The 10,852-nt window shown below is 48.1% G+C and overlaps 4 protein-coding genes across 4 annotated transcripts; 2 read left to right on the forward strand and 2 right to left on the reverse strand.

The window, feature by feature from the left end:
- Positions 1-23: 23 nt before the first annotated feature.
- FVEG_15061 (hypothetical protein) lies at positions 24-290 on the forward strand (the record flags this gene model as incomplete). Its single annotated transcript, XM_018904153.1, has 1 exon — positions 24-290. Exon 1 carries the CDS (start codon positions 51-53, stop codon positions 288-290), a length of 240 nt encoding a protein of 79 aa, XP_018745898.1. The 5' UTR covers positions 24-50.
- A 131-nt stretch (positions 291-421) lies between these two features.
- On the reverse strand, positions 422-4,643 carry FVEG_02437 (hypothetical protein). Its single transcript, XM_018889693.1, has one exon. The coding sequence runs from the start codon at positions 4,614-4,616 to the stop codon at positions 753-755; it is 3,864 nt and encodes a 1,287-aa protein (XP_018745897.1). The 5' UTR covers positions 4,617-4,643; the 3' UTR covers positions 422-752.
- Positions 4,644-6,232: 1,589 nt separating this feature from the next.
- Positions 6,233-8,666, forward strand: FVEG_02436 (hypothetical protein; the record flags this gene model as incomplete). The annotated part of the gene is made up of 7 exons (XM_018889692.1): positions 6,233-6,335; positions 6,397-7,241; positions 7,416-7,683; positions 7,739-7,901; positions 7,949-8,013; positions 8,064-8,261; positions 8,311-8,666. The coding sequence occupies 7 exons, from the start codon at positions 6,233-6,235 to the stop codon at positions 8,664-8,666; spliced, it is 1,998 nt and encodes a 665-aa protein (XP_018745896.1).
- Positions 8,667-8,907: 241 nt separating this feature from the next.
- Positions 8,908-9,586, reverse strand: FVEG_02435 (hypothetical protein). The gene is made up of 2 exons (XM_018889691.1): positions 9,255-9,586; positions 8,908-9,198 (listed from the first exon to the last, which is right to left on the reverse strand). Exons 1-2 carry the CDS (start codon positions 9,415-9,417, stop codon positions 9,029-9,031), a joined length of 333 nt encoding a protein of 110 aa, XP_018745895.1. The 5' UTR covers positions 9,418-9,586; the 3' UTR covers positions 8,908-9,028.
- Positions 9,587-10,852: the final 1,266 nt, after the last annotated feature.

Genomic DNA, 10,852 nt, shown 5'->3' on the forward strand with positions numbered 1-10,852 from the left:
CAAATGGCCCTTCAATGTACTCATCATCATCTCAATTGAAGGAACGTGCCATGGCTGACATAGAGCGAAGGCAAGATAATGGCCAAGAACTTGACACTCCTGGCAACGACATCCCTGCCCAACCTGCCCCTGCTTCAGCGGCATCAGCGGTCCAAGCAGGTCTTCCGACAGAGTCAGGCATGCCCGAACCTTCGTTCGTTGTTTCAAACGACTCGACGAGAGCCCATGGCTACTCACAGACCTCGCTGACTTTTGCTGTTCTGGTAGTGTCTGTGGCAATGTTTTCATAGCTATTGACATGATGCTATGGCTTACATTCTTTGTGTTCATAGGCCTTGGTGCCCAGTAATGTGGGGGTCAAAAAAGATTGCATTGTTTTAAAGAAATCTGTATTGATTGGTGGTTAGGTAGCAGATGATGGTGGATGAAGCACGTGAAATGGTATGATAATATTGTAGTTCCTATTATTATAGCAACATACCCAAATACAATAACTTGTTCCTGAACGATTTGTCTCGAAAAGATGTTGTAATGACTTCAAAATTTAGTCATATAACTACAAGAATCAATACACAGACTTGGTCAAGAACTCTCCTTAACGTTATCTGCCCCTGTGAGGTAGCTAGATGATCAGGGCAAGGCCACTCCCTCATCGCCATCTTTTGAGTTTAGGCCTATATTTTGGGCTCAGTAGGAAGTAGTATTCGGTTGAGATTCATCTCGTAATTTCGTAGTCGAATGTCTACTCTCACTTATTTGTACCAGGTCTTATCCGTGTCCTTTAGCAATGCTTTGAACTTCATGCCCATTGTCCTCATCGCTTCATCCTCACATGTTTCCCACTTCCGCATCAACAGCCTGACATCCTCGACAATGTTTTCATCCTTTGGATCCTTTGCCTTAGTGAGCATATGACCAATGATCTCCCAACAGAGATAGTCGTCGAGCATTGGCTGTTCTGTGGAAGCAAGATCATATTCCTGCAATTCTGCCAAAATAAGTGCGAAACGGCCGAATGACTGTGTGAGGGGCCAGTAATCAAACTCCTCCTTGAGTTTTTGAAAGTCCATATGATACGGGTGATATGGCCGGCTTCCAAGGTCCCCGATGAGCTTGTAAAGCTCTTCTGCGAATGTCTTGTTTTCTTCGTATGTTTCATCAGATAAGGGCACAGGTATCGTTCTTAGTTTCATCTGAAACACACTTGGCAGCCTGCGAGGCTCTGCATCCTTACGGCGGACACTTTCTTGAACTTGCTCTGTCTTGGAGATTATCTTTTTGATGACAGGAACTGAGTTCTCCATCCAGTCGTTCCAGTTTTGTCGATCCTTGAACCGTCCGCCACTAAGCCTCATGACGAGGGTCATCACCATGTCGGCTTGCCCAATCTTGAGCAGCCTCTCGATGTACTCGATCACGAAGGACTGAAGCATCTGCAAAGACACTCCATTTCCAGCCAGCTTGGACTCTCGGTCGGCAGGGCTTTGCTGCACCATGGCCGCAGACAGCATGATTCCAAACTTGAACGAATCACGCCCGGGGTTGGAAAACTGCGAAAGCCAATGCTTGCCTGCCTTTGAGTTAACGAGATCCCGGTCCTCCTGGATGGCCTTTGTGATGTGCTGTATGCCGGGGCTGGGATCGATATTGATGAGTGCCGCGGAGCGAACCATATTGAAGACCGATACAGGTGTGTAGGGTTGAAGTTGCCCATAAAGAGTAGATACTGTAGTGAGATGCACAGGGAGATGTGGAAGCTCTTCCTCAAGGGTGAAGTTGTTTTTACTCAAGAAGAGTTTCAACCAGCGGGTGTTGTTGGCAGCCGATTTCTCAACTGCTCCCATGACAAGCGATGCGAGCCTCCTTTTATCTTCTTCGTCCAAACTTTGTCCCCTGACCTTCAAGATCAAAAGCTGGAGAAGGGGAGTTTCATCGCCAATCTCAGGCAATGAGGCGCCCTGGGCTGAAGCAGCAACCCAATCAGCTTCGGTCAGTCCGCGTCTCTCATTGAGCTGCGCGGCTGCTGGAACGATATACTCCCCAAGGGCATCAAGGATGCGTTTCCGTAGACTGGGAGGGCAAGTCGGTTCCTCCAGGATTGCAAAGAGACTGTTGGTGATGGTGATTCGAATGTCGATGTGTCGTGCTTCCGCAAGGAGGCCAACAAGTATTTCACATGCTGAAGACGGTTCCATGAACAGGTTGTACTGTAAGATCTGGGCCAGCATCTTGACGGTAGTAACCTTGATGGATGGCCCCTGAGAGGGCTTGGGACCTGCTGATGCGTCCTCCTCAGTGGTCTCCTTGGATCTTTCTGCCTGTTCTTTAGCGTCTGTATTCTGATTTTGTTCTCGCATCTTCTCCTTTATCGCACTGGCCATTGTGTGCAACATTTCCTTGGCTGGCTTAGCCGGAAGCACAGAGAGGAAGCCAACGCTGAGAAGATGGCGGTGCCAAGAAGAGCTTTCTTTGGCGCCTTCACTGTCCAGAACCAAGTCATGAATGAAGGGACATGCTAGTGAAGGCTGATCGCTAGAAGCCAGACGCTCAATGACGAAGACGATATCCTGCATCTGCGCACGTATGGCTTCGGATCCCAGTCGTTCCCTCGTTCTATCGATAAGAAAGCGTGCCAGCTCTGCCAGCAAACCAGGCGATAGAGATGTCCTTGAAAGAAGACGGTAGACGTAACTACCCTTGACAGACTCGCGGTTCGAAGAAGTGGTGAGAGAATCGAAGAGCGAACCGCCATGTGCGGTCGCCAAAGCCGGGTTTCGAACTACAGCACCGGCTTCAATAAGCAGATCCGTTGTTGGCTTCCAGACTATCTCCATCATGTACCTTTCGCACCTTTCACGATCTTCCTTTGAGCATTTTGCAAGGTTCTTGAAGAACCTTTCCAATCTGCTCATACGTTGGCCTGTTACAGCCATAACCAGGTTGAACAACCAGGTCCAATTCTGTGCCTTGAACCCGGGTTCTCCGACTGCGAGCGTTGCAGTCTCAGCAATATTGATGAGAACCTGGTTTGCAAAATCGATATCTTTCTTGCGCAGGGCTGATGTGAATGACACAATAGCTTCAGGTGAGCTGACACGTTCATCTGGCATGGCACCCAGAACTTCTTCAATCTCTTTTGTCTTGAAAACCTTCACACCGAACAGACTATGGCTTGTGAGAGAGTCTTTGATGAAACGCCGTGACCAAATAATAGTGTCGTTCAAAGCCTGTAGGTCCCCCACAGCGACGCAGAGGTTCAGAGCAGCTCTCGCCCAGTATGCCCGCTCCACAGCTTCACGAGCCCGTTGAGCATTGGCTTTCCGCTCGTTTATGAGGCCAATGGCGCGATCAAGCCATCCCTGGTGCTCGTCTTGTGTGTTCGATTTGCGGATCAGCAACGCCCTTACGATCTCGACGTCTCCAAAACCACTATGCTTGATATGTCCCTGCGACTGATTGAGTATTGTTCCACTCTGGTTCGCAACTTGGAGGAAGTTGTTTCTGGGAAACAGGCGTTCTAGCTTTTCAAAAAGTTGTAGTGACTTTTTGTAATTGATGGCGAAGAACAGATCTGAAGGCCAGGCTCTTTCAGGAAGATCCTTAAGTCTGGCCATATCTTGTTCCGAGTCACTCTCGATGCCGATTTGATAGTTTTTGTGATGCTGGATGAACAGGCGGAATAAGTCATATCTGCCATCGATATCTAGCTCCCAAGAAACCCACAACATTTGACGTATTCTCTCCAAGTCGATGGGTGGTTTCTCGCTCGGCAATAGCTGGATTGCCTGTACCAAACGAGCTTGATAATGTCTCTTGCTTTCACTGCCATCGGCAGCCTTGGCCCATCGATCGACAGTATACTGGAGCAAGCCACCTTGTCTGAGAACAAGCTGCTTGGAAATCTCTCCGTGCTTTTGGGTACATTCGAGTATGAGGCTGAGATATTTGATGCGCCTCTCATCGTCGTATCTGCTCTTGAGAAGACGCTTGAGAACAGGCATAGCCACTTCATCTATCAAATCATATGGGACATGTATCTTGCCGCCCTCTTTTGCGAGGAGGGTCGTCAATATCCTCTCGCAAAAGGTGATGTTGCCGCGAAAGAGTCTCCTATGCGGATAAAACCTGATATATTTGTCCTTGCAGAAGACCTCGCTGAGGAATTTATCCTCGTGTTGCTCTTGATGGCCTAGAAAGAGACGTTTGTTCTGTGGATCCGTCCACTTAATCTTCCTATCCTTCTCAAACTTCTCTATCAGCTCAAGGTTGCATGCTGGAATTATGTCTTGATAGAAGCTGGTCAGAGGTCTGTCATCTTCTCGCCCTTCGTAGAGTATCGTGACCAACTCTCCAAGAGCAGCGCGCCTTTGGGGCTGTGCCTTCTCAGCTGAAGCGGTCGAGCCAAGACGCTTGCACATATCACGCACGTCCCGAATGCTGAACTCGGCCATCAGACGGGCCAGCCCTGAAGCTCCTCCTGCAGCATCCCATGCTTGCTGGAAGCGATCTTCACGTCGTAAGGCTTTTGTAAATTGGCGAATAGTGAGCTTTCTTTTGATAGCACTTTCAGTTTGGCGGAGATCGTCTATGATCTCTGATTCATTGCGGCGCGTCATTTTAGTCAAGGTAAGATGTAATTGTCGTTGAGATGATGTTTGTTGTGAGATGAAGCACGAGAGCGGTGACTTAAATAGTGTCAGCTCAGCTGTTGACTGCTATTAGATGCAGCAGCCTACGACGGAAAAGCGTCCGGCGAGACCAAGAAGGAAATACCCGAAAGTCTTAGATCTTTTGGACAAGCCAATAGACATTTGCTTCCATTCCCACCTTAGAAGTAAGTGCCTCTCACTATTTTCGTCTCCATAGACCTCCGCAAGGCTCGACCTCGATGATCAGACCTCGGGGAAAGAAAACACCAAATCTTGATATAACTAAGGTAGGGTGTCAAAATAAACTGAGCAAAGAGTCCTCTGAGCTTGGGCTAAATTTGCCTAAATATTTTCATTACTTGGGGTCCAGGTCCTGCCTGGATTTTCTTTCCTCCCCTAATCAGATTGGATCATAAGGCCAGGATGATCCTCGAACTAGTCTCAACTTGTGCTATTTCGAAAGATATAATTGGGTTTTCGCGGATTCTATGGGATCATCATGTTGTGATACTCCACTTGTTGGATCGGCGTATGACTGATAGATATAGCTGAAGTGGTGGGGTGGAGTGGCAACAGGTTATCTCGACTTACAAACATCAAGGTCAAGCTTACATTAAAGGTATCTGTGTCTGAAAATTACCTAGAGTGATATAGGTAGCCTAATTAATGCTGGATTGTTGTACCAGATTCAAGGATAATCCCTTTTGTGGTATTTATAGGCAAACGGATGCCACCTTGGCATTCAGGATGCGGACCACCAATGGTGTAAGTCCAAGTCAGAACAACTCATCCAAGATAGGTTGGCAGAGCGCAAAGAGATCTTTGAGGCCAGATTTGATCTGTTTTAGTCTTCTTCCAAGCCAAGCGGCCTTGTTACACAAAACCACGCTGTTGAACTCTTGTCTTGCGGGTTGCTTCTTGTTTGATAGTTCCTCCGAGACCATTCTTACGATTTGAGCCACCAGTTGCCTATATCTCATGGATATCTGCAGATTGAAATTAATAAAACAGTTTTTATTTATAATGGGTACCTATGCTCGATAAGACCAGAAAACAAGGACCGAGTGTTTGCGAAGGGCAATGAAAGATCTTATAGAATCGCTATTGCTTCATGTGCACAAACAATCCAGCGCCTTTATATGAAACATCTATAGTCTCGCTTCTCTATTGAATAATTGAAATTATTTATCTACCAGGCTTTCAAAGCTGCATATGTTCGCCTGTTTCCTCCGTGTCCAGGTAGGTTTGGTGAAGTTGACCTTTGCAATCATCACACTTGCAGGAAACATTCAGCCATTAGTATACTGAAGAGCTCGGGAAAAACCTTTGCTTGTTTATCTGTTAAAATTTCGGCCTAGTAGATGAAAAAGCCAAAGGAAGCTAATGCCCACAGTGATTCAAAACCCAGAACGCGAGCAACACTGCTCGTAACTGGCAGCAGTTCTAGGCTATAAAGCTCCCTATCTTCTCCTACTTTTTTCTTCTCTCTTGAACCCCAACTCCTTTCCAAATTCGATTCTTCATCGAGTGCTTGTAGACTCTACTTCAACATCGTCTCACCTGGTATCTTCCAACCACACACGATGAACTGGGACACTCCGCCTATCGCGAACCCTGACTGGGACGGTGTTGGCGACTCTCAAATGAACGACGCTTGGAATGCCGTTCGATATACCTATAAAGATGGTAACATGTCTTAATAGCTTCATTGACTGGAATGCTGGCTGACCAAAATGTCTGTATCTAGTCGAGCAACCCGGGTTGATTCTTGAAGTCAAGGATGCCTTTGCCAAATTCGACAACCATGGCCGGTTCGTCAAATGGCTTGACGAGATGCCCTATGGTGAGGTGCTGAAGGATATTTGTGAAATCAAGCGAGTTCGGGGTAAATATGCTGTTGTCTGTGGCCGCTTCCCAACCAAGGACAGTACTTGGGAGGTCCGAACCATCTGGATCAACAACCCCGTCCTTCAAGCAATTCTCTTCGACGTCTTCAAAGGCCATCCTGATGTGACCGGCGGCAAAGACATCCTTGAATTCAAAGCACCATTTGTTCCTCTCATTCATCGCTGGGAGCAGCTATGCAAGCTGGCACACGACAACGCCGGTTCTGAGAAGCAGGAGCTCATGAAACTCTTTGTCGACATGCTCAAGGAGGATCTGCAAGACATTCTCAGTCGAGTCAAGAGAATCAAGGAGACTGGGTGCGCTTCTTGGGAAGACCTTGAGTTTGTCTTCAAGCCTGGCCAGCTCTTCTTCCGCTCAGAAGCCCCGATAGCTGCAGGAATTTCCCACACATATAAGGAAGGTTTTCTTTCAGTGTACCAGATTGCTTGGACTGGTTCAGAATATTCTAAGTGCAGTTCCATATTCATGGTCCCTGTCTTCCACGGTACCCGGCCGCTCTCTGATCTCATCGTCAGGCCGATCTGGGCATGCCCCGAGAATGATGACAATTCTCTAAAGGCTGCCCTCATCAGACGTGGACGTAAGTATGAAGACCTACGAGGCATACATTTCCGCTTTCATCAAAGCCCGACCCAGCCGGGTAAACCTCAGCCACGCGAAGAACCTCCTTCAGATTGCCATGAAGTAAGCAACGTCTGTCTGTTATTGATGCAAACTGTGAGGCTAGACTAACATTCTTGTCGGAAAATGGGTGGGAACCCCAGAATTTCAATCGTCCCAAAATAACCCGTCTTCCGATTCAAACGGTGACGACTCATGGTACATCTTAACGTTTCGGGGAGCTGACGAATACCACAGACAGAGGGGCGAGTTATCGTTGATACAGACGAGCATAGTGATGGCTGGGATCAGTGTGTAGGATCCCGGCACTACCTAAATATACACGGCGCCATGAAGGCGGATAGAGACGACTCCAAGCCCTCTACCCCTGATGATCACCAAGAATCTCAGGAAGCCAGCGATCCGAAGGGCGAAGAAAGAGATGGCTCTGGCCGCCTTACGGATGAGGAAGCCATGTTAACTGTCTCGACTGTAAACTGCTTCTCGATCGAACGAAAGGTGTGGTGTAAGTTCACAGGCTCAACCCTCTCGAACCTACCGATGCTAAGAATTTGCGATAGGCTATGCCGAGATCGACCACCTCACCGACATTGAATGGAACACTCAGGCCATCAACAACCTCGTCATCGATGAAGCAGAGAAGAGACTCTTGGTGGGGTTTGTTGGCGCAACAAAGAACGGACAGTTGCAGCATTTCGACGACTTTGTCCATGGAAAGGGTTCGTTTTTCTCCTCACCAGTGTTTAGATATGAACTGAAATTAGTCACAGGAAAGGGTCTTGTCATGCTCTTGTGTGGCCCCCCGGTACTGGAAAGACATTCACTGCAGAATCTGGTATGTTTCTTCAATGTCTATGCTACAGTTCCTTACTGGCGCCAACACAGTCTCCGAGAATCTGAAGCGTCCCCTCTACCGCATTGATAGTTCGGATCTTGGAATGGATACCTCCAAATTGGAGGGCAATCTCAAGACTGCTCTTGATCGCTGTTCCCGCTGGGATGCCATTCTCTTACTTGATGAGGCCGACGTATTCCTTGAAAAGCGCACCAGCAGTAACCTCAAGCAGAACGAGATGACCACCAGTAAGATACCCTGTTTGGCTGTGTTGAACCGTCTGACATTATCTTCCAGTTTTCCTTCGCCTCCTGGAATACCACAAGGGTCTCATGATTCTAACCACCAACCGCTACCCTGCCATCGACCCCGCGTTCGAGTCACGCATCGACCTTTCGTTCGTCTTCCAGGATCTTGAGCCTGCCTCACGAGGCAAGATCTGGTACAACTTCCTCGTCAGAGAGAACAAGGAGCTGGCTGAGGACAGTAACGCGATTGCGAAACTGGCCAGCATGCCTCTGAATGGCCGGCAGATCAAGAGTGCCGTCAAAACTGCTCGAATCCTGGCTGCCAGCGAGAACTTGCCTCTTGCAGTTGATCATTTGCAGACGGTTGTTTTCATGCGAATGAAGTCATTGAAGATGCTAGAGTAGGTCGTGCGATCAAAGGTCTAGCAAGGGTCTGGCATTCTAAGTATGAGGACAATCCTCTGACTCGGACATGGCCTCGTACCGACCGCTAGGCTACAGTGGCTGTTGAGATTTTTTGGTGACAATCTGCAATCTAGGCAGCAAATCAATTGAGGTGATGAGTGGAAGGCATGTCTCACTATTGTGAAAAGTTAAAGGCAACTTGACAAAAGGAGATAGCTCAAAATAGCATTCACATCAACAAGTAAGGGATTGCCTCATTAGAACATAATAGGTTTCGTGATCATTTAGGTGCTGTCATCATCTAGTCATACATCGTTTGTTTTCGCCCATGCCTCTGAGCTCGCGTGGTCCTCGACACCATTTTAAGCTCCATATTTCTTGTCCTTGTCGGAGATGGGGAATTCGCTGCCTGTGGCGCTCTTGTACTGGTCGCGAATGGCATCGGAAATAGCCTCGTCCTTGGCCTGTTCAGCGGCGCTCTCGTTGCTCTGGTCGCCTCCGCCGAGGAACTTTTCCTGCACAAAGTCGACGGCTGCAACGGTTGTAAGTACAGAGATACATGGGAAGTTAGTTAGTGGCGATGATTACCCTTGTCAAGACCATCCTCGTCCTTCTCGCCCTGCGCGCCACCGCCAGCCATTCCGTTGACCTTGTCCATGAAGCTACCGCCGGCCTCGGGAGGAGCTTGCTGGCCTTCGGTGTTGTTGTTGGCGTTGTTGTTGCCACCAGCGAGGTTCTTGACGAAATCCATGATGATGGTTTGAGTTTGGAGTTTAAGGTTGTAATTTGTGATTTGGATATGTAGGATGATGAGTACGAAGATGGAAAGATCAAGAAGTGGACGAGATCTTCCCTTTTATACAACTAGTCACACTACACATCAGGCGGGGGAAGGAACAATTCTTGATTCACTGTATGGCAAGGGAAACCACTGACGCAACTAAAAACAAGGACATGTACGTGAGACCGGGGGATTTGTACTTTCACAGCTGAAAAATGATGTGCAGTGACGTTGACACCAAAATGTATTGGTGGACAGCTCGACAGGGATTGACAGACCAAGATAAGGTGCGGCGGTAGCATAAAGCTTAAGCTCGCGTGCCAAGTTCTAGGGTGGTAGACCGCCTGGAAGCCTGGAACGTTGAACTGGAGCGCTGATGTGCGGGTTAGTCTTTGCCAGGACTGGGCTCTCTACTCTACTCCGCAGCTGGGCCAACCTTGTGTTGGTGATGGTATCACAGGAAATACATGATCGTTAGACATGCACAGCACGCATGTTTGAATAGAATGTGTAGCATTATTGAAACAAATGGGTATCATAAACATAAACTTAATCTCTGCCTCCCCTCCATCACCAATGTCGATTGATGCCCAGTTATGCCCGGAATCTCTCAACCATCGCCGTTTTTTTTTTTTTTTTTTTTTTTTTTTGTCGTATCGTCGTAACTTTTCTCATGCGTCAGAGTAAATACATTTCTTTCATCTCATCGTAAGCTCATAAGTTGTGGTTGTTATTTCTAGTCCCGGGTATACATCCCATTGGCGTCGATGACAGCCTGACATCGATGAGGCATGCTCTCGATGAGCGCTTTCATGTTCTCCTGAGGTGTGCTATTCCAGGTGGCTCGGACAACTTGTCGGATGCGCCATTCGGCGACCTCGCCGTAAAGAGATCTGTCCTTGTCATTCTTGAGATTGGCCTTGATCCAGTTGAATATCTCGGTGATGGGGTTCAGGTCGGGTGAGGCGGAAGGGAAGTGCTCGGTGGGCATAGATCGTCCTCGCATCTCGTCCTTGACGGCAACAGCAGCGTGGGCACACATATCTGGACGCATAGCAAAGCGAGATCCAGAAGGCTGATCGTCAATCCACTTGGAGAACGCTGGAAAGATGACCTTGTAGTGATTCACAGGGCTGAGGGGTCCGAACTTGTTGTCCGCGTCGCGACTCCAAGCAATAAGAGGACCTTTGCCAGTGAGACCTGAGAAGTGGGCGAAGTACAGTTCACTATCATTGCAGGTTGCAGGCTCGGCAGGCACATCGTTGATGCAGTCAAGATGGTATTCCTCTTCGGACTGTCGAATGACCAACGGTTTGTGTGCGTTTGTAAAGGGAATACGGACTTCCGCAGTGAAGAGAACATTGTTCCATTGCTCGACAGTCCAGTTGACATGTTCGAGAGCGAA

Source organism: Fusarium verticillioides, chromosome 6 (genome assembly GCF_000149555.1).
Source record: "Fusarium verticillioides 7600 chromosome 6, whole genome shotgun sequence".
Taxonomy (NCBI): Eukaryota; Fungi; Ascomycota; class Sordariomycetes; order Hypocreales; family Nectriaceae; genus Fusarium; species Fusarium verticillioides.